Source organism: Heloderma suspectum, chromosome 5 (genome assembly GCF_057233095.1).
Source record: "Heloderma suspectum isolate Gila_16-S chromosome 5, 16-S_ref, whole genome shotgun sequence".
NCBI classification, from domain to species: domain Eukaryota; kingdom Metazoa; phylum Chordata; class Lepidosauria; order Squamata; family Helodermatidae; genus Heloderma; species Heloderma suspectum.
The window spans coordinates 60,426,712-60,450,768 of record NC_139462.1 but is presented as its reverse complement, the minus strand read 5'-3'; the positions used below and the strand labels follow the sequence as shown (position 1 = coordinate 60,450,768).

The following is a 24,057-nucleotide window of genomic DNA, read 5'->3' as shown; positions in this document are numbered from 1 at the left end:
TTAAAAAGCTGTTCAGGCAGTTATCAGGTAAAACTCTCAAAGAGAAACTGCCAGGCATGTGTAAAACATTGCTTTTCCTGAGTTTCCTTGAGGAAACTTCCGTGAGGAAGTCCCAAAGGCAAGGAATTTGAAAAGGTGGAGGGAGTTTCAGCCGCTGTGTGGAAAACTCAGAAAAATTCCAGCACAGGCACAGGTGATGTGCAGTGTCTTCTGGATGTTGGCTTGTATTTTTACAGTGACCATTGTCTTGAGCATTTCTTATGATGAGACAAATCCTAAATGTTAGGTTAGCCATTTCTCACTCTCACAGTGATAATATTTATCTTTCTATCACATAATTTTATATTAGTATTATATGCTGTTTAAAATATTAATAGTATTTATATACAGTTGTTTATTGCTTTGCATCATATATTAGGAGTGTGGTTAGCTTGTGACTAAAAATGTAAACTTAAGTAAACCAATGGTTGAAGAGCTCTGTTTCTTTCATAGGTTTAAATCCGATGTCATATAAGCGGATTTCCCCTTGCTGTCCTCCCTTCTTCATCCCTTGCTCGCCTTCCAAATCTGTTTTGGAGGGTCCCCCAACTTCTGGTGCAAATTTGGGGAGTGCCCTGGGGGCTGCAGTGGGGAGGGGAAAACTGTTCCACCACCAGTTTCCGGGTTGGCTACAACCCATACTTATAAATGTGCCTCTACATAATGAAAGTTAACAACTATGTTACCACACTTGCTCAAGACACATATCTCTAGACATGTCTGCAGACTATTTCTCTGGGTTTTAATGGATCACTATTTGGCAATATAAATTGTGGACACAAGGTCTCAATTTGGATTGGGAACACAGCAGGAGACAAAGGGTTAAAGCTCCCCTGCTCCCTCTACTAGGTCAAATTCAGATTGCCCTTCCCACGCTTTGTTGTTGTGTCCAACTCTTCGTGACCCCATGGACCATAGCACGCCAGGCCTTCCTGTCCTCCACTCTCTCCCGGAGTGTGCTCAAGTTCATATTCACTGCATCGGTGATGCTATCTAGCCATCTCATCCTCTGCCATCCCCTTCTCCTTTTGCCTTCAATCCTTCCCAGCATCAGGGCTTTTTCCAGTGACTTTTCTCTTCGCATTTGGTGACCAAAATATTTGAGCTTCAGCTTCAGTATCTGTCCTTCCAATGAGCAGTCAGGGTTGATTTCCTTTAGGATTGACTGATTTGACCTCCTCGCGGTCCAGGGGACTTGTAAGAGTCTTCTCCAGCACCACAGTTTGAAAGCATCGATTCTTCGGCGCTCTAAAAAAGTAAAAACAGTTGTAGCTGCTAGATGTCTTTAAAGTAATGTGCAGGTTGGGTCCTAGAGATTGCCTGAATGAAAAATATAAGAGTGAAAAATGACTAAAAAGTGTTTGTAGTTGTTGATGTAGTAGATGTAAATTGTTTACTTCTAATGTTAACAGTGATTCTTTGCTAATCATCATTGTTTTATTGACACGCATGTGTGTATTTTCTGAAATTTGTAGAGGAAATTAAGAACCAGAGGGAAGGTTCTTGCAATGATTTTAAAGGACATGCCTTGTTAAAGTTTACACACATAATTTCTCAGTATTGGAAAGCAAGTTACTACAAGCCAAAACCTGATGTTAATTTGAATACCATTTGTTTGCATTCATAAATACCTAATCATACAGTTTTCCATGTTTATTGAAAGACTGTGGCTTTCACATGATTAAAGAATGGGTGGGGTGGCCAGCCTGTGCCACTGGGATTTGTGGCACCTGTGGACAAGGGCTGGAGGGGTCACAGACTAGCTATGGCATAGAGTCAAGCTTGCACTCCTGCATGGCTTTCCTTGCATTGTGCTCTTGTTTACTCTTCAGCTTAGTAGACTGCAGACAAAACCACATCAAAGCTCACTGGGTTATAGTACAGGACTACTCTAGCCTGCACTAATAAGAGGCACAATCTCATACACTGGGTGTGAGTTTTGGCACACTTTCTAAAAAGGTTGGCCACCATTTTCATAAGTACCAACTATTTAATAACAAGTGAGTTTTGGGATATTTAACACGTTGCTTTGCAAGCAGATTTGGGTTGGAATCCCAACTAACCAAAACAAGTTAATAGTATTTAAAAATTATATCTGGAAAAATTATAGAATGCAGTAGGACGTATATCCTACTATGAAGTAATATTCAAAAAGTGAACAAACTTTTTTTTTTCTAGGTCCGAACCAGCATCCTGGCAGAACACAAAGAGCCAAGGACAGATATTGCGGTAAGTCAGTTAAGTTCATTACTGAATATATAAAATACTTTTTAGAAATTAAAATTGAATTGGGGTAGAATGTCTTTGAGTTAAACATTTTGGTCACTAGATATTTATGAACTTCCTTTTTAAATGGAAGTTGTACAAAATAACTACCTGTCCACAGAACTGAATATATAACCTTTTTTGTCATAGTAAAAAAAGCTCACGCAAGTTAACATACCTTTGCACAAATTGTACCAGTCTGGATTGTTGGTAGATGAGTGTAATAGGGAAACACTTTCATAAATGATGAAGGTAAAGCCTAATGCTGCTTGCTTGCTCTTTCTTTCTTTCTTTCTTTCTTTCTTTCTTTCTAGATGTTATGCTATTGGCATATACTTCGGAGTAGGTTATGAAGTTTAATCTGACACATGAGATTATTTCAGGAATGACATCCCAAACTTAACATTGTGCCAGAGTTTTTTGATCCCTGAACTTCACCCACTGCATCCCTAAATGCTAACAAGACATTCTGTAGCGTTGTTTATGCAGTGTGCTATGCCTGAGGAATTCTTCACCCACCCACCACTTTTGTAAGCCCAATGTTATAGGGAACTGGCTAGGAAAAATGAAATTCCCTGAGCTCAGTGCCACGTTCTCACACTCAGAAGTTACAAAGTTCATGGGTGCAGCTTAAGAGGGATTTATCCAGTCACCTGTTATGAAAATAATTGGTAGCTGAAGGGTAAAGTCTGGAGGCCAAAAATCCCCAAGGGATTCCCTGCTACATTGAAATTTAGGGGTGGTGGTGGTGATGATGATGGTGATGATGGTGGTGATAGTGATAGTGGTAGTGATAGTGATACCCACCTTTGGGATAGGTTTGGGGAAAATGCAGAGCTTCCCAACAATACTAATGTATTTCATCAGTATGCCTCCTTCCTATTTTGGGCCTGTTCTCATATCACACCAGTTTTTCCCACATCGCCATCCCCCAAGATCAGACGCAGCTAACACATTATGGTGCAGCTAAAAAATGCGCCATTTGCTATTGCCCTGTCCTCAGGAACTTCTTCTCCACTCCTCTCTTGAGTGGGACTTGGGAGCTTGAGACATGGGAGTGCTGAATTTAATGCTGCCAGAAGGAGTGTATATTTTCTTAACGTGTTGCTGCTTTGGTGCTTTATAGGACAGGCATGCATCACTACAGCCATATGGCAATGATTTCCAAGAAAAAGGCAAGAACTGTGCATGTAACATTCTCTTTAACTTCTTCCTTAAGTAGGAACTGGTATATGTAGTGGATAAGAGACTGGACTCCAAATCAGGGGCAAGCCAGCCTTTCTTAGCCTCAATCCTCCTATCCCAAACCACAGTATGGAGATAATAATACTGATAAATCTTCCAGGATTGTTGGGAGATTTAAACTAAAGGTGCCCAACTTTTTCAGCCCTGAGGGCTGCATATGATGCTGGCTTGGGAGTCAGCGGCCGCGTGCATGCACACACATGTACATGCATGAGCACACAAATATACTCACATACCCACATGTACATGCACCCCAATGATCCTGATACAGATAACTGGGAAAGGAGGTGGAGAGAAGGCTAGTGATCAGCAGTGGTAGAAGCAGTGGCAATGGCCACAACAATGACAGTACAATTAGCAGGACTGGGAGGGAGATTGGTGGCAGGGGTTCAGAGCACCCTGCAGTGGCATGGATTGTATACCCCTGGATTAAAAAAATAATGCATATGAAACATGTCAAACACTGTAAAGCTCTATATCAACACTAAACATTATTAAAATGTTACTATTTTTAGTGGCTTAGATCCTGAGATCTGTGAGTGGAAGGAAGTGCAAAGAAGTGGACTTTCCCACCCCCTCCTCCTTGTTGCAGTCCCTTGCACACACCTCAAAAACTTCTCTGAAGGGTCATGGGCCCCTCCTGAATGGTGTGGGATGGAGAACAGAAGGCGGAATTGGCCAAAATCAGCAGAGCCACTGTGTGTGAATGCAGCTCCACTTGCGGAAGGTGCTTCTGGGTGATTTTGACAAATTCCCCTTCCCCCAGCACACCCCAACACTGTCCCCCATTCCGTCCCATTCCGCAGGGGCTCATGGCCCTCCAGTGAGGCTCCTCAGCGGGAGGAGGATACAGCAACATACCTTTCCATGAGTTTCCTTCAAGTCATGGGTCTCAGGATCCAACTCAGTATCTCTATTAATTCACAGACTGTAAAACAGGAGTTACAGTGACTTGCTTAACAAGATTATTGAGAGAAAAGCATGATGCTAACAGTAGGCTTTGTGATACTTTCCATGGGGTTTTCTTGGCAAGAATACTGGAGTGGGTTGCCATTTCCTTCTCCAGTGGACCACATTTTGTCAGAACTCTCCGCCATGACCTGTCTGTCTTGGGTGGCGCTGCACGGCATAGCTTATGGCTTCACTGAGTTATGCAAGCCCCTTCGCCACAACAAGGCAGTGATCCACGAAGGGGCTTGCGTAACTCAGTGAAGCCATAAGCTATGCCGTGCAGGGCCACCCAAGACGGACAGGTCATGGCGGAGAGTTCTGACAAAATGTGGTCCACTGGAGAAGGAAATGGCAACCCACTCCAGTATTCTTGCCAAGAAAACCCCATGGAAAGTATCACAAGGCCTACTGTTAGCATCATGCTTTTCTCTCAGTAATCTTGTTAAGCAAGTCACTGTAACTCCTGTTTTACAGTCTGTGAATTAATAGAGATACTGAATTGGATCCTGAGACCCATGACTTGAAGGAAACTCATGGAAAGGTATCTTGCTGTACCCTCCTCTCGCTGAGGAGCCTCACTGGAGGGCCATGAGCCCTCATGTCGGAAGGACCCTTCCTCAGGTCGGAAGGTGTCCAATATACTACTGGGGAAGAGCAGAGGGAATTTCCAAGTAGCGCCAGAAAGAGTGAAGCGGCTGGGCCAAAGCCGAAAGGACACTCAGCTGTGGATGTGTCTGGTGGTGAAAAGAAAATCCGATGTTGTAAAGAACAATATTGTTTAGAAACCTGGAATGTTAGATCAATTAATCAAGGTAAGCTGGAGGTGGTCAAACAGGAGATGGCAAGACTGAACATCGACATCTTGGGAATCAGCGAACTAAAATGGACAGGCATGGGCGAATTTAATTCAGGTGACCATCATATCTGCTATTGTGGGCAAGAATCCCTTAGAAGAAATGGAGTAGCACTCATAGTCAACAAAAGGGTGGGAAAAGCAGTACTGGGGTACAATCTCAAAAACGATAGAATGATCTCGGTACAAATCCAAGGCAAACCATTCAACATCACAGTAATTCAAGTCTATGCCCCAACCACTGATGCCGAAGAAGCTGAGGTTGATCGGTTCTATGAAGACCTCCAACACCTTCTAGAACTAACACCAAACAAAGATGTCCTCTTCATCATAGGGGATTGGAATGCTAAAGTAGGAAGTCAAGAAATCACCGGGATAACAGGCAGGCATGGCCTTGGTGTACAAAATGAAGCAGGACAAAAGCTAATAGAGTTTTGCCAAGAGAACACGCTGATCATAGCAAACACTCTTTTCCAACAGCACAAGAGACGACTCTACACATGGGCATCCCCAGATGGTCAATATCGAAATCAGTTTGATTATGTCCTTTGCAGCCAAAGATGGAGAAGCTCCATACAGTCAGTAAAAACAAGACCTGGAGCTGACTGTGGCTCAGATCATGAGCTTCTTGTTGCAAAATTTCGGCTTAAATTGAAGAACGTAGGGAAAACCACTAAACCGTTCAGGTATGACCTAAATAATATCCCTGATGAATATACAGTGGAGGAGAGGAATAGATTTCAGGGATTAGACCTGATAGACAGAGTGCCTGAGAAACTATGGACGGAGGTCCGTAACATTGTTCAGGAGGCAGCAACGAAATCCATCCCAAAGAAAAAGAAATGCAAGAAAGCCAAGTGGCTGTCTGATGAGGCTTTACAAGTAGCTGAAGAAAGAAGGGAAGTGAGAAGCAAGGGAGAAAGGGGAAGATATATCCAACTGAATGCAGAGTTCCAGAGAATAGCAAGGAGAGACAAGAAGGCCTTCTTAAATGAACAATGCAAAGAAATCGAGGAAAACAACAGAATGGGAAAGACTAGAGATCTCTTCAAGAAAATTGGAGATCTCAAGGGAACGTTTTGTGCAAAGACGGGCATGATAAAGGACAAAGAAGGCAGGGACCTCACAGAAGCAGATGAGATTAAGAAGAGGTGGCAAGAATACACAGAAGAACTATACAGGAAAGATCTGAATGTCCCTGATAGCCATGATAGTGCGGTCACTGAACTTGAGCCGGACATCCTCGAGAGTGAAGTCAAGTGGGCCTTAGGAAGCATTACTAACAACAAAGCTAGTGGAGATGACAGTCTTCCAGCTGAGCTATTTAAAATCCTAAAAGATGATGCTGTTAAAGTGCTGCATTCAATATGCCAACAAATTTGGAACACTCAACAATGGCCGCAAGACTGGAAAAGATCAGTTTACATTCCAATTCCAAAGAAGGGCAACGCCAAAGAGTGTTCAAACTACCGCACAATTGCGCTCATTTCACATGCCAGCAAGGTGATGCTCAAAATCCTACAAGCTAGGCTTCAGCAGTATGCGAACCGAGAACTACCGGAAGTACAAGCTGGGTTTCGAAGAGGCAGAGGAACTAGAGATCAAATTGCCAACATTCGCTGCATCATGGAGAAAGCAAGAGAATTCCAGAAAAACATCTATTTCTGCTTCATTGACTATGCTAAAGCCTTTGATTGTGTGGATCACCACAAACTGTGGCAAATTCTTAAAGTGATGGGAGTACCAGACCACCTTACCTGTCTCCTGAGAAACCTGTACGAGGGTCAAGAAGCAACAGTAAGAACCAGACATAGAACAACCGAGTGGTTCCAAATTGGGAAAGGAGTACGACAAGGCTGCATATTGTCACCCTGCTTATTTAACTTATATGCAGAGTACATCATGAGAAATGCCGGGTTGGATGAATCACAGGTCGGAATTAAGATTGCTGGGAGAATTATCAACAACCTCCGATATGCAGACGATACTACCCTAATGGCAGAAAGCGAAGAGGATCTAAAGAGCCTCTTGTTGAGGGTGAAAGAGGAGAGTGCAAAAGCTGGTTTGAAACTCAACATTAAAAAAACGAAGATCATGTCATCTGGCTCTATCACTTCCTGGCATATAGAAGGGGAAGAAATGGAAGCAGTGACAGATTTTACTTTCTTGGGCTCCAAGATCACCACAGAAGGTGACTGTAGCCATGAAATTAAAAGACGCTTGCTCCTTGGGAGGAAAGCTATAGCAAACCTAGACAGCATAGTCAGAAGCAGAGACATCACCTTGCCGACAAAGGTCCACATAATCAAAGCTATGGTTTTCCCAGTAGTAATGTATGGCTGTGAGAGCTGGACTATAAGGAAGGCTGAGCGCCGAAGAATTGATGCTTTCGAACTGTGGTGCTGGAGAAGACTCTTACGAGTCCCCTGGACTGCAAGGAGGTCAAATCAATCAATCCTAAAGGAAATCAACCCTGAGTGCTCATTGGAAGGACAGATCCTGAAGCTGAAGCTCCAACATTTTGGCCACCTAATGCGAAGAGAAAACTCTCTGGAAAAGACCCTGATGCTGGGAAAGACTGAAGGCAAAAGGAGAAGGGGACGGCACAGGATGAGATGGCTAGATAGCATCACCGATGCAATGAATATGAACTTGAGCACGCTCCGGGAGAGAGCGCAGGACAGGATGGCCTGGCGTGCTATGGTCGATGGGGTCACGAAGAGTCGGACACGACTAAGCGACTGAACAACAACAACAAACAGTAGGCATATTAAAAAGTAGGCCATTATTATATAAATTAGTTAGGTAATGAACCTGCTCCATAATTCTTGGTATCATTGCACAACCTATTTGAGAGTCAGTAGCCCAGTTACAAGCTCTGGTTAGCTCTGGGCTAAGAAGGAGCTGCTTATCAAATGGGTGAAGAAATGAGATAAGGCAGGCTCAGTGACTTATGAAGAGAGCAGTTGTAATGGAGAAGCACATCATGATTCATTTTGGGTACAATAGGTCATCTATAAGCATCTGTAAGGAGAAACTGACAAAGCATGTACAGAGCTTTTGTTTTGTTAAACATACCTGCTCAAGGGTCAGCACTAGGAAATATGGATCTTTTCTTTTTGGCTCTATTTCAGCATTATCCTCTACATCAGGTATGGGAACCTAGTGCCTTCCGGATGATTTGGACTTCAACTCCCATAAGCCCCAGCCAGCCTAGCTAATTATCAGGGGACCTTATTTGGGTGGGGAGCCAGAGGACTCCCTTTGACTGTAACATGGGCTGGATGATGTCAGAGGGCAGGACCATGCCCATGACATCCAGTCCCTGGCTGAAGTGTCAACTGGAGCTCCTCCCAGCTGGGGAAAGCACACGTGCAACAAGCCGCCCCAGGTAAGATGCTGGCTGGAAGAGCGCTCTGCCAGCTGGCACCTCAGTTGAGGACTTGGGCTTGCTGTGCGTGTGCATACAGATTTTATTGTTTATTTATTTCAAATATTTCTTGGATACCTTGCAGGGCAGAAGCCCTCCCGTTAAAAGCCTGCAGTGACGGAGCATGACAGACCTTCGATGGCAACTTGTTCCAAAGGTGTAGGGCCACTGCAGAGAAGGCACTCTCATGTGTGGTCACAAAGCCACCCCAACTGAACTGCCAGCTGGAGGAGCACTCTCAGGCAGCACCTTGGTCGGGGCAGTTTTGCCTTACCCTACTGGGGAGGACATAGTGCAGCTTGGTGGCAGCTTATGAACCTCTGACCCAGAGAAGCATATTCTTTAGGTCCATGTAGGACTCTGTGCAAAAGGCCAGGGCAGGGGAGTTAACCTTCCTCAGAAAGCACCATCAGGAAAGTTCTGATGTAGCATAGGAGTGTCCATAACACATATAAATTGATTGTATAGTCAGGCTACGATGGAAGTGAGACATGAAACTATGCGTATGTCACATTCCCTTGCCCCCCCCCCATGCACACACACAAAAAGAGAGGCTTCAGTCTCATGCCTTTAATTCACTATCAGTCAGGTTCCTTACAGATGCAAATCCTCGAAGACTGTCAGGCTACAAAAGAATACAGCTGCTTCATACATTTACGAATGGCAACAAGGGATCCAAATGGGAGCTAGGATGTTGCCAGCAGTTGAAACAAGAACTTGCTGGCTAGAATAACTTAGGAAGGGATGCCTCTCCCTTCCAGTGATGCTCCCCTACGTCGACCCTCACGCATAGCCAACCGGGTCGAACACCTGAGTTCCGCTTCTAACTTTTCCCTCTTCGCTCTGCGCCGCAGTCTAGCATCCCTCAGGTCACACCCCGCACTTTCCTCCTCCTCCTCCTCCTCCTCCTCCTCCTGGGTTCTCACAGAGGAAAAGGGGTGGGGTGGGGGCTTCAGGCCCAGCCATCTGTGTGTTAGATCCAGAGAAGCACGCCTATCTATATCCGAACTCACTCAGAAGATGCCTCCCCCAGTTCTGGCTGTTCCCATTCTGAGTCTGAACTGCTAACTATCTCCATATGCTCAGAATCAAACCTGACAGTGTCTATGGACCAGTCCATAGGGAGCTGGAGAGGATCAGTGCTATACCAAAGCTCTTGCAATCAAAGAAACAAACATCTTTTGAAGTTAAAGTGATCTTTTAAAGCTGAAAAATTGTTATAATTTTTTAAAGATACAATGAAAAATATGATGAGGGAGAAACAAAGGTATGTTTGGTTTGTCACACTGAACAATAATGCAAATTACTGCTGTTGGCACGTAGGCATAGTAAAATGTAGATCAACATAAGATCAACATAAGATCAACATAAGTGTTGTCTATTTAGGATGAATATATTTCCCTGCATCTTCACTAGAATTAACTTGGCTTTCCTGGGTTGGAAATAAGGAAATAAATGCCCCAAACAGTGTGATGAACTGGTAAAATGTAGCATTACTATCTATATCATGTTCTAAGTGCTACATAAAAATAGCTCTGGAAAGTAAATATGCTCTTATTTGACAAATAAGGATGATAGTGCCTCCAGGTCTGAGAAATTATTGCAGCAAGAACAATAGCCATAAAATTCTTCAGATTTAACATTACTTGTGATATAAAAATTGCATGAATAGGAAGAATAAAGCCTCATGCTACAAACAGCACAAAACAACAAAACACCCTCTCTTACAGCTGGATGTTTTCAGCATGCTATTTGTCAGGTTGTCATTCTGTTTGTTTTAATGAAGAAGAGGTTCCTGTCTCAGCTCAACAAATTATTGATAATAGTGTCACTGATCTATGAAGGCATGCTGCAGGATAATAGATCAATAAAATAGTTTCGTATTTAATATTTCTCTCTTGCTACCCAGGTAAGATTTGCTGGCATGGGATTGAAAAAGAAACCATGAAAACGTATGAAACCTAATGAAGGTGTTCTCCACCTCCCTCACCTCATTCATCCTCTCCCCTCTTTTATTCTTTTTGGATTCTAGAGAAGTTTCCTGGGTTGTGCTACATTTAAAGTAGGCGAGTTGGTGAAATCAAAGGAGCAACAATTGACTCTTAGCCTGAGGTAGGTATCTTTGTGTTAATTACAAATCATGTCAAATTAACAAATCTATACCATGACTACTGCTTGGCTATAGTTTGAAACTCAAAATTGCTACAGATTAATCAAGCATTGGGATACTGGGAAATTTTGTTCAATCAGTCCAATCCACACCTCCCAGACGGATCTACAGATCGAAATACAGTTTTCTTTCAAATTGCACATTTCTTTTGAATTTAGTGATGCAGTTCATGGCTAAAAAAAGGTATCAAAATGCATTTAAATTGTGTATTTTAGGATAAAATGCATGCAAAACTGTGTATTTCAGAATGAAATGCATATAAAATGCATATTTTAGGGTAGAATGGATTGAAAAAATTTGTATGTAAATTTTTATTTGAATTCACATTTTTGCAAGGATTTTTTTAAAATGCATGTTAATGTGGAAATGGGGTCAAATGGACTTTTAGATGAACACATGCAAAACTGACACAAAGCAGAAATAGGCTGATCCATCCATCCCTAATCAGATGCCCATCTCAAGTGCTGCTGTTTTTACAGTGCACAAAGCTTAAGTTAATTACAGGATATTTAAGGCTGTATTCAGACCAGTGAATCTATTTCATTCCATTTTAGTTCCATCTCTCAGTAACCCAGCGTAGACATACCGAACAGTATCTTTTGCAGTACTAGCGCTAACATAAATTACTTTGCACTATAGTAAGCTACCTATAGCACAATGGTAATAGCGTTTGCTGGCATGATGGATTTTTCGGACGAACTCACCATACCAGCAAACGCTATAGCGCAACTCAATTTATGTTAACACTCGTCACATCTGCCAAAGCTATTGGTGTTGCGTTAGCACAACATAATTACATTAGCACTAGTGCCCAGTGCTTCCAGTCTGTTAAACATGGTTAATGGCACAATCCTATGGCTGCTAGACAATGTCTAGACAGCCATAGGATTCTTCAGTTCCCACCACCTCCCCACTCCTTCCCCTGCCACCTCATAGGTGGTGCAGATCATGCCTGGGCTCTGCACTCAGAACAGCAATGTGGAGTGGGGCTAAAGGGGGTGTTCCCAGGGGCGGGGAGTGTGCAAGTGCCAGTACGATGCTTCCTATGCACTGTCTGGCCTCCCGCACCCCTGCTCCAAAGTCCCGTGGCTAGACTGCTGAAATTGGCCATCTAGCTGTGAACGCAGGGAGGCTGTAGAGCAGAGGGGAAGATCCCTCTGCACTCCTCCCACCCTGGATTGGATAGGCGGTCGCCTCCGAGTTCAGAGGCAGCCGCCTATCCCAATAGGATTGCTCCCTAAGAGACTGGAAATAGGCTGCAGGCTTGCAGGCTTCTTTTCAATCCATTCTCTCCTCTCTGGGGTGAATTCCTCACTTCCTTATCTTGTCTGCTTTAATAATGATTTAGCATTTCATCTGCAGTGAAGCTGTTCACCTAGCATTATATCTGCAGTAACACTAACCGAGTTAGGGTTAACCATGGTTTGCATTAGCATACATTGTGGACAGTACACAATAGAGCTCTTCCACATGCAGCCAGCACAACCAGTTCCGCGACTTCCCCTTGCAGAAACTAGTGTTTCCGCTTGTTTTGGGGCTTGCCCCTGGAAGCACTACACCACAGCCACAAGCAGTAGGGGGCCGCTTGAGGATGAGCCCTATTGGATACTGGTCATAGCTCTGAACCATGGTTAAAGCCGACAAGAGGAAGAGAGGGTAAGGAATTTATATTGGAGAGAAGAGAGAGGGAGTGCACACAGCACGCTTGCTCTCTCTTAATCATGGTAAAGAGATTGGCAGCATTATGTCTGCACCAGGCAATTGCCTCTACAAATAGTCATGTTTTCTCTGTACATGTGCTTTCTTCTGTTTTGGAGATTTCTTTAAATGTGTATCCATACAGAGCTGAACATTTGTGGCTCCAAAAAAGGAGACAGGACATGAGTCTGGAATCAGGTAACATCTGTGTTTAGCTTCTGCTAAAAAGAAATTAGCAGGGATCTGTGGTCAATTGGAGCAAAGTTGCAAATTCACAACTTCTTAAAAGGGGACCATAATGATGGAGGAGGTGCTATACAATGGTAAGGAACTGGGACAATGTCCCTATCTGGACCAATTGCACCATATTATAGTATAATTAAGTTCAGGCTTTTGCATGAACTCCCCCTCCCCCCTGCCTCAAGAAACTGGAATGTATAATTGACTAATCAAGGAATTCACTGTCTACTGGACTGCCCCTTGTTTCATTTTGTGTGGTAGATAGTGTGAAAGCCAGAGCAGCTCTGTGGTGGCACGTGGAATAGTCGTATGTATAATACGTGCACTTCCTCATTTATAAGTGAAATAACAGTGATCTACGTCAGATGATTCTATGAGGAACAAATGGCTGAAGGAAATTGTTACCTACCTTTAGTTTTAAGGATATGGTAGGCAATCATAATTCCTTAGATTGCTATGTTCCTAACTGTTTTAAAACAACCCTATGGTCTCAGCAGGATATAATAATCTCAGAGTGTTTACATATATGTGATTATTTCACCTTTATTTCTGATTATTCAAAATTACAAAATAGATTATTACAGAATTAATACATTATCCAACATCTATTCAAAGTTTAAAAAGAAAAAAAGCGAAACAAATCATATTATCCCTAATAGCAAGTGTGGTTGTGTCACACCTTGAACTTTGTTGTTCTAATACATACATCACAGACAAATTCCATCTTTCAATAAAGTGATTATTTGTTTGTTTGTTTGTTTGTTTATTAAATTTCTTAATCGCCCATCTGGCCAGTGACCCAGCCACTCTCGGCGATGTACAACAATACAATTTAAAACAGTAAAATTACACATTAAAACACCGTCCAAATCCACTTGTATTTAGTGGATCCACTTGTAGCCACCCTTCCCTTACCCTTATTAAATTGGTAAGTTTAACCCTATAAACCATGTCCTCTATTTTCCTGCTATTCAATTTATAGCCCACTCTTTACCTTATGGACCCAGGATGGAATACATACATATTAATAAAACAGATTGAACTTACTTTACAGTGAAATAAGCCCACTAAGCTTTTTCTTCTCTTAATTAGAATCATACATGCTTAGGGATGGTGCGGGTGCCTGGCTTAGTCCAAAATTCTGATGGACTCCCCCCCACACATGCCTCCAGCTGCACCCACCAAATCACAGCCCCTGCTTGCACCCCCCTTGCTCTTGGGAACTTCCATACAATTCGTTTTGCGCACATAGTGGCCATTTACCCCTGTAATATTGTGTAGATGGGATCTTTACAGCCGCTATGTGCTCAATATTAAATTTACGGAAGTTCCCGAGTTACCATTTTTTCACACAATGGTGACTGCAGGAATGACAGGTGCTCGCGGATGCTCAGAGTAGGTGTAGGCAGCTTGGTGAGTGTGTGGGGGGGTGCACGAGCTGGGGCAGTGTCTCAGCGAGCACCCAGAGGACCCAGATGGGGGGGGCGGGGGTGGCATCCATCCCTATATATGCTTCAATTAAAAGGTGTACTACTATTTCAATGTCAACTGTATTCACTATGTTCTCAATACAGACAAATAAGACTATGATAGGATCCAGGGGAAGTTCATATCCCATGATTAATTAATTAATTAAATTTTGACCTAACCTTAGGGTGGTCAAGAATATGTATATATTAGCCTGGCTAGATCCACTTCTCCCACAATGGCTGGCTGTCACTGGATAGATTCTTGTGAACTTCTGAGGTATTAAATACAATCTCTAAAATAATTTATTAAAAAATTCTTTGACATTCATGCATAATGCAGCTCATGGCATGGAATTCAAAATCCAATTTCACACTGCCTGTGGAACTTCTTTCCTCAAATCATTTTTCCATTTGGTCAAATGGATATTAGAACAAGGCGTATCTAGATCTGCTATTAACTTGTAGATTTGACCTATCATTCGTTTAATTGGATTTTCAGAAATCAATCTTTCAACCATGGTATACATTCTTAATGGCCCGTATTTTGAAATTAATTTACAAACAATATGTATAATTTGTAAATATTGAAATATAAGCTGCTGCCTACCTATGTAATTATATCACATTGTTTCCAATGAGCAGGTGCTTAGAAAATAAAATATGTTTGTGTTTCCCTTTCTTCAAAGCCATGTGCCATGTTTCAGTTAAGCCAGTTGAATGGAAGTGTGAGCATGAGAGCATTGGTGAATATCTCCTTGAGAAATATTTCCATTCATTTTGACTACAGTTTTGATAGCATTCTTGACCTGTAGAATGGTAGATTGACTAAAACACAGAGCATCCTCAGAGTTCTCCCCTACTTTTAGCTCTAGTTCATGGTACTGGCAGCAGCCTTCATATAATGGGGAAGCATCACACCCTTGCCCCCATGCCCTTCAACAAATGTGTGAACTGGGACCTTAGGGCTAATGTCAGATGTGATGCCAATCCCTCAAAAAGGGAAGAGGAGGGAAAAGTCAGATTAATAGGGGCTCAGGGCAATTCTGCATCAGTTAGAGAACCTCTTTTATGCATTATTTGAACCATGTGGTCAAGGGTGTAGTTTATGCCTTCTCTACTGTGTGTGGCCTATTAACACAGGTAGCATATATACTGGGGCACTGCCTAAACATCTCTGCATATTGATGCAGGAGGGCAGATGACTCATCTAATAGATGTATAAAAATTATCTGTCACGGGCTCTGCTACAGCACTGATGGTAATGAGTAATATTTTTCTTAACTGCTGCAATTGTGTCTGCGAAGTGCCATCTTATGGAGCTGTTTTAGGTGGTTAATGGCTTGGTCAATAAGTGCTATATCTACCCAGAGGCTAAGCCATCTTTCCCCTACTTTGATGAATTTGTCACCTACTTTGCAGACAAAATTATGTCTTTGGCTGCCCTTGGGGGTTTGCTTGTTAAATATAGAATTTGAAGGGTTGAGGACACAGTCTTGTCCTCGTTAGTGGATCACTTTCAGATAGTCTCGCCCTCCTTGACTGATTAATTAATAACCAATAATCAGAACAAGACCTCAGTACTTTCTAACTCGAATATGTATGGAGTCCAAATAGCAAGTGATTTCCCACATGTATACTAAACATGAACTTACTAGATTCAAAAAAGAGAGAGTGCTGAACAACAATATCAAACAGTTAGACTATAAATGGGTTATTCTGCTGTTTAGTTGCCATGTTAATATTTATTGGTTTTGTGTGCTTCTTAGGCCAACAGAGTTCTTAGTACTTCCACTAGAACATATTTTATATGTAAGGAATCTAAAAGCTATTAGATTTTTGAGATAGACAATTGAAAAAACTGAGGTCGAGAGATTCAAAGGATTCAGAAAGCATTAAATATGAACCACATTTTACATGCTTTATTGATGACAAGATTTTTCTAAACACCTGCAGAATGTTTGTATGTTTCTTTCTTAGCAAATGTGCCAATTAATATGGGAATCAGCATGCTTTTTCTCCTCACAAATCAACTTTATTAGCTCTATTTTATACAGCTAACATACAGATAGGACTTCCTAGTTGTTATGACTTGCCACTCTGAAGCAGATGGGTGTTAGTCTGGCTTTACAAACTGGGCAGATCTCAAGAAAAGTAGAGAGAAAATTCAGCAAAGTGTATAATAAAATTTTATATTAGGTGGAACAAAAGGAAATGTATAATCTGTTGTTCAGTGACATTTTATTTATTACAAGAACTGTCTGGAAGTAAAAACTGCACAGTTTTAATCAGTGAATCTACATAGAAATGGAAGTCTTCTAAAATGAATTAAGGGTTTTGTCATAAAACTAAAAATCTGTTCTTTTCATCAAGAATTGCAGTTAAAAGTAATGTATGTATTTTATTAGTCTGCAGGTTTTAGTTGTGTGCATTATTATGTAATGGAGAAATGCCTGTGACACTTGACTAGAATAACTGAAACTCTGAGTGGCATAATTCAGAATTTCTATGCAAATATGCAGTCATATTTCTCTGTGTTCCTAGGCTTTTTTTCTGCAAGTAAAGAGTTGGCCATGGGAAATGTTTCATTCAGATTTTGATTATTCAAGAGATTTAAGTGGGAATCAATAAAATGTATTGTAAATTAGATTTCAGTTTCCATCAAAACTCAGAAACACTATTATGTTCATTGGGGTGGATCCAGATTTAGTCAGAGTAGACCTATTGAAATCAATAGAACTTGATTTAGTCTAAGTATGTCTACATCTGGATCCGTCTCATTCTACCTAATTGAATTTATGTTATCCTTTGCATGTTGGGATAGAGCATAGATCAGTCTTCCCCAGCCTGGTGCCCTCCACATGTTTTGGATTACAACTTCCAGCATTTCTGACTATTGGCCCTGCTGACTGGGGATGGTGAGATTTGAGGTCCAAAACATCTGTAGGGTTCCCAGTTGGTAAAGCCTGGCATAGATGGTGAAACCTATTGACTGGTTTAAGTAATCAGTTACTTTCCCCACTGCAACAAGTGTCAGCTAATCTGTTTCTCATTCGTCTTCTTTTAAAATAATAGCTGTTAACGCATGCCTCTCTGCTTGTAATAACAACTGAGTACAACTTTCTTTACCTTGAATATCTTGAAGAATGCCCACACCAGGATATTTGGATAAACAGGAGTGATATTCGCACAAGGGGTGGTACTGACGGGAGATGCAGAGTTGAGTTAGACGAATAGGATGGTTCTTTGTTTGTGTTGCATCAATTGATTGAACCTTGAAGTCTTTGTGCTTTCCCTTGCTTGCTTGTTCTACTGTGGCTGCAATCACATGCTTACCTGGGAGTAAGTCCCATTGAGTTCAATAGGACTTACTGTTCTGATTAGATATGTATAGAATTGCACTGAAAGCCACATTTTTAGTGGGTACTTCTTTCTTTGTTTACTTGCATGCTTGACATATCTTATTGTCTTATTTGACAAATCTACTTTAAATTCCTCACTGTGACATGATGCTAATGTTGGCTTTCCTCAGAACATCAACATGAGTCTTTGCAGATTGGCACGCCTATAGCTTTCTACAGATTTGTTTCATTCCATGATTTAACATTTGCATATTCACTGTTATTTGTTTTTTTTTGATGATGAAAAGATTAACGGAGGTGGGACTTGGCATATAAAATTAGGCCTGTGAACAGATGCTAAGTAGACTAGAATAGGTTTGAGTATAATGCTGAAGGTTTAGATTTGTTTATCCCAGGCAGTATGGCCAATGGACAGGGATGATGGCAGGCCAACAACATACATTTAGGGCACAGTCCTGTTGTTTCCACCCTCAGTGGTCATAAGCGTCCAAACTCAGAGGCTTACGATCATCCAGTGCAAAGCGGGAGGCACAGTGGAGGCAATCTTCACTTCCCCACCCTCCCGCTCTGCATTTTCACTAGACAGCTTTTTTGCCCATCTGTCTGGGGTGTTTTGGAGGGGGATGGAAGGAGGCTGGCAGAGGCCTCAGGATAGCTTGTATCCAATCCTGTCCTATCTCCTTCCCTCCCTGCCCTTTCTTCATCCTCTGAGGTTGAGTTCCCAACCTTGGAGAGCAGCCAGTGCAGCTCTTTTCACCCCGGCTGGGAGGGGGAGGGGGGCCAGAGCACAGATTCCCTCTCTGTGGTCAGATCACTATCTCTGACCTTGGATCTGAGAATCCAACATATCCTGTGACCTCTCACATTCTGTCTAAGGGTCCTAGGATTTCTCCCTTAGATAGTGAGCACATTTGTGCATCCGTTTATCATGTATCTCTTGATCAAAGAATCATGAACAATCTAACTTGTTCCTCAAATAGATTCCCTGTTCTGTTTTGAGGAGTAATGCTGTCTGCAACAAGGGTAAGGATAAGATTTCACTTTGTAGCCTTTCGTCGCATGACTGACAGGCTGCATTCGGTTGTGTTTCTACTAAAAACCAGAGCAACAGACAGGATTAACCTGTGACAACCCATAATTCATAGTTTAAGAGTTGAATATTTGATACAAACTGGCAGTGAGACAGAAGTTTAGCAGTTTCATCAAAACACTGTAAACTGCTCTAAACTGATACTTTTTTAGCAGGGCATCTGTTGTGACAACTGTAACTTTTAAAGTTATATGTGACCGGGCAATCACTGTTTGTTGTTCATATACCTGTTTTCTGCACAGAGATTTCTCGATTAATGCAGCCTATTATTCTTGCAGCAGTTATGAGAGAGGCTAAAGAGAGAAAAGTATAATCTATGTATAACGTTCAGTCTAATAAACTACAGAAATTCAGGTGAAAGGGGGAAGCCAAAATCTAGTCTGCATAACTTCCAGTTCACATTTAACAGTTAACAGACCTAATTGGATATTAAGGAAAAATCACCATGTGAGCAGTGAGTGAGGCTGCACTGAATAGTTCTGCCATTCGATATGACACACATCACATAGCCCTTCCCTTAACATCCACGGGGCCTTTGCACATACAGCTACAGATCACTGAAACAAAAACAGACCCTTCTTTAAAAACAGACCAAATACAATTTTAAAAGCCGAAGGCCTGGCAAAACAATGCAGTTTTCACAGCTTTTCTAAAACTCAATAGGGATGGAACCAGCCTGACCTCCCTTGGGAGGGAGTTCTACAGGTGACGTGCTGCTATAGAACAAGCCCTATATTGGGTACCCACCAACCTAATTTCTCCTGGTAGTGGGATAGGCCTCTGATGAAAATATCAAATTATGGGCAGGCTTATATGGTAGGAGGTGGCCTTTCAGATATCCTGGCCCCAAGCCGTTTAGGGCTTTATAGGTCAAAATCAGCACCTTGAATTGGGCTTGGAAACAAACTGGAAGCCAGTACAGTTGGTTCAAGACTGGTATTACATGCTCTCTAAAGTGCATACTAGTCAATGGTCTGACCACTGTGTTTTGTACTGACTGTAGGTTCTGAACAATTTTCAAGAGCAGCCCCACGTTCAGCACATTACAGTAGTCTAAATGAGAGGTAATTAAGACATGAATCACCATGGCTAGATCCGCCTCTAGGAAGGGAACCTGGCTCACACAGCTGGCTCACTAGCTGACGCTGGGCAAAGGCACTCCTGGCCACAGAAGCAATCTTGATATATATTGAGCCAATGAATGCGGGGGGAAGGAATGCATATAAACTAGAACTTTGTAAAGGTCACAGATTTGGGGGGGGTCTATCATTGATAAAGAGCCTCGTGTGGTGCAGAGTGGTAGGTGGCAGTATTGCAACTGAAACTCTCCCCATGACCTGAGTTCCATCCCAATGGAAGCTGGGTCCCAGGTAGCTGGCTCAGGTTGACTCAGCCTTCCATCCTTCCGAGGTCAGTAAAATGAGTACCCAGCTTGCTGGGGGAAAGGTAGTCACAACTGGGGAAGACAATGGCAAAACAACCCCGCTACAGTCTGCCATGAAAACGCCAGCGAAAGCGGCGTCCCTCTAGGAGTCAGCAGTGACTCGGTGCTTTCACAGGAGGAACCTTTCCTTTTCCTATCATTGATAAAGAGTAATGACTGTCATAGGAAGAGCAGTTTTAGAAAACATATTACTAAATTTTGATCCTCCAAAGACATCAACACACACTTGGATACCATATATATTCGTGTGCTTATGTTTTCTGTTGTTGTTGTTTTCGCTTCGAGAAACCTCTATAAATCCACACACAGATAGTGTTGTTCTCAGGCTCAACATCAGCACCTAGCATATTCAGGCAGCTGCCAGACCCAACGTCCCCTGGCAAGACCCCAACACTGATGCCTATACTGCCTGGGCCTACTGCTTTGGGTGCTACCAAGTGGATTCCTGTGGGGGACTTCCTTTGGGAATGAAATAGCTGCTTGGCTTCAGTTGGCACCAGGCCGCTGCCATTTTTAATTTCCTACAATGCAGTGCTGCAGAACAGTGCTGACATAGCAACCCTCACCTCCCATATGAGAATGCTAGTTTTTATGGGCAGTGGTGCAGCTAGGTAATTTTAGACCTTGGATATAATGATCTTATGGGGGAGGGATGGCTTTACAAGGCCATGTGTATTACTTCAGTTGTGAAACACACAGCTAAGATTTCTTTTCTCCCCCTACAACTGCCATTCTATGCTTTACAGCGAACATTTCTGATACATTCGAACAACAGCAACACTGTTTGCCAGCCCTAATATAAAATAATAATAATAGTAATAACAATAATAATAACAACAACAATAATACTCTGAACATGTTCACGTCTTCATTTTAAACTCATTTAAGGCATAGCACCGTCATGAATAAAATGGAGCTTGCTTCTGCTGCCTTTATCACCTGCCATTCTCTTGGTGGTCATTTGTGGGGGCCCTGGGCTACAGAGCCCTGGATTTTGGCCTCAAGGTCCATCAAGAGGTGAACCATTGCTGCTGGCTAAGCCCAGCGGGGAGGGGGTGATAAGGTCATTGGTGGTAGTGTTGCCAGGGACCCTAATCAGTGGTGGGAGGGCCATCAGCAGATATGTGCCAAAGGCCTACTCCAATCTGGCACGGGTTCTAATTGTACTGGCCTGCTGTGAAGTTAAAAGCAATTGTGGGATGAATGGGGCTTGTCAGTTGTTTTGGAAGTTGGTGATAGTAGCTGCTTTTACTGTTTTTCCTCCTGTCCTCTTTCAGAATTAGTGGACAGATCGTCAGAATATGTCACAGAATTGCAAGTTATAAAAGTGAATATATATACACTGGGCTGTTTTGCACGTCACGATAAGCCACCATGAAAATAAGCTATGGTGGGTTGTTTGTTTGCTCATTAAGCCACATTACTCCCAACAGAAGATCAGGCACTTTGTGGGTTGCTGTGCCTCCCCACCCCCCCCTTAGTTGTTCCACCTGCTCTCAGCACATGTCCCATGGGCCTTTGCGGCACACCCTCAGCAGCCTCCTCTGCTAATGGGTGAAAATGTGCTCATTAGTGGAGTTTATTTTGGAGATTTTTTTTTCACCTTTCAGAAGATTTACACATATTTAACATTATTTTTTTCCAGCTTCCAGGAAATTTGTGCATACTTAGCTTTTTTTTCACCTTCGCGGAGATTTGCACAAATTAAACTTAAAAAAAAACTTTTGGAGAGATTTACCCAAATCTCCCCAAAAGTTTTTTTTTTAAAGTTAAAGGTAAAGGTGTCCCCAACCAGTCGTGTCCAACTCTAGGGTGCGGTGCTCATCCCCATTTCTAAGCCAAAGAGCCAGCGTTGTCCAAAGACGCTTCCGTGGTCATGTGGCCGGCATGACTGAACACCAAGGTGCACGGAACGCTGTTACCTTTCCCGCCGAGGCGGTACCTATTTATCTACTTGCAATTTCTTGCTTTCAAACTGCTATAGGTTGGCAGAAGCTGGGACTGAAGACGGGAGCTCACTCCGTCACGCAGCACTCGGGTCTCGAACTGCTGACCTGCTGACCTTCCAGTCTGCAGTTCAGCATCTTAACCACTAAGCCACCGTGTCCCTTTTTTAAAGTTACATTTGCCCAAATCTCCCCAAATGTGAAAAAAATGTTAAATATATACAAATGTCCCTAAGGTGGGATAAAACAGCAAGGTTAAAATTTTCATAAATCTCCCCAAACATTTAAAAAAATAGGTTTCGCTGTCTAGGGAGGTGACGAAGTGGAGGACTAAATTAACTAGTGCCATTTCAAGATGTAATAGAGATGGATATAATTAGCAAGATTGGGAGAACCGACCGGGTTTTTTGTTGTTCTTGCCAGGCAGTTCTGTAGCCTTTTCTGGCAAGCCACACACAAGCCATTGTGCCAGGTTTACATGTCATGACAAGCCATTCTGAAAACAAACCACCCTGAACAACCCAACAATAAGCCATGGATTCCCAGGGTAGTTTGTGCGTGGTTAACAAACCATGCTAAAAGAAGCTGCATTGGGTTCAATTATCACAATGAGCCACCCAGAAACAAACAAGGATGATAACCTGCTGTAGGTGGTCATTTTGTGCGAACCAGGTCATTGTACCTTACTTGTGGAATTTTGCTAAGATTCAAAATGTATCTAGAACAGCCCTGTCATTTGCCCAGCAGTTGCAAATAAGCATTTTGTCCTGCGCTGGTTTTTGGATTGAAGGAAATGGATTTCATTAATGGTACTGCCATGCAAATACAAAATCAATCTCCCCTCCCTCTCCCCCCCCCCATATTTATTTTTTTCAGGAGCTCGGATGGTGGAAAGACATTTGGCACGATAGACGTCAGCTTTGTGAAGATGGGGGAGACAGAGGATGGGGAGGCAGATCACATCACAACAGATGTGCAGGGACAAAAGGTAGGAGCGCAGCTCAGTGCACAAATTAAATTAGAATGATCAGATCTGCCAGATGCCTATGTATTACTATAGTCACAGTAGACTTTAAGTTTGTATTTAAGAATAAAAATGAAGAAGTCCTATATAAAATAAAGTAGAACATGGGTGTTCAACTCTCCAAACTAAGAATACACTGCGATGGAACAGAATTCTATTTCAGGACTATTTAACTTGCATTTAGTTAGCACAAAAGTACCCATTTCAAAACCAGTCAAGGGTAATTAGCTTAGAATAGCGTGAATTGGGCAGCTACCCGGCTTCCCACCCACCAAGTCGCATTCAGTACAGAAAGCGAGTTTTAAATATCACATTTTTAAAGGAAAGGCTATGGATAGATGCTGCATATTCAACTTACATCATTTATACATACAGTTTTAGTTGAATGTTCCTCCATTTCATTGTCTATATTGTAACATGATTGTGACCTATATTTATAAGAAAGCAAAGGCAAGTGGCTGGAGTATAAGACTACTGTGGCAGTGAAGCAACCACATCTAAAGAGAGCCACTATGCACAGTGGGCTTATTAAATTAATTCATTGACAGAACTGCTTTGTATCCAGAACTTGGATGAAAAATAAATATTTTTATTTTTCAAATAATTTCCTTCTTGAAACAAATTTCCCCTGATATTTATGCACATTTTGACACAGAAATTAACACTCTCAAAAATTTGGCTGACCCCTAAGAAATCTGTAAGTTCTAAAGCCTTATCTACATTCCCTGCACCGCAGGTATTGCAGTCCTGTGAAACATAAAAGTTTATGGGCCAGCTGTAGCTCTCTCCTGGATGATTTACAATCCCGGGGGGTGGGGGGAGAATTTAAGTATT

General features: G+C 42.2%; 1 protein-coding gene across 3 annotated transcripts in view; it reads left to right on the top strand.

Moving 5' to 3' along the window:
• The window catches only part of INPP4B (inositol polyphosphate-4-phosphatase type II B), a 436,581-nt gene that overhangs the window by 265,905 nt on the left and 146,619 nt on the right, over positions 1-24,057 (top strand). For all 3 annotated transcript variants that reach the window (XM_084856160.1, XM_084856159.1, XM_084856161.1), the window contains exons 7-9: positions 2,218-2,268; positions 10,816-10,895; positions 23,076-23,187. In XM_084856160.1, coding sequence (XP_084712286.1) covers positions 2,218-2,268; positions 10,816-10,895; positions 23,076-23,187 — 243 coding nt within the window. The remainder of the gene's footprint in view (positions 1-2,217; positions 2,269-10,815; positions 10,896-23,075; positions 23,188-24,057) is intronic.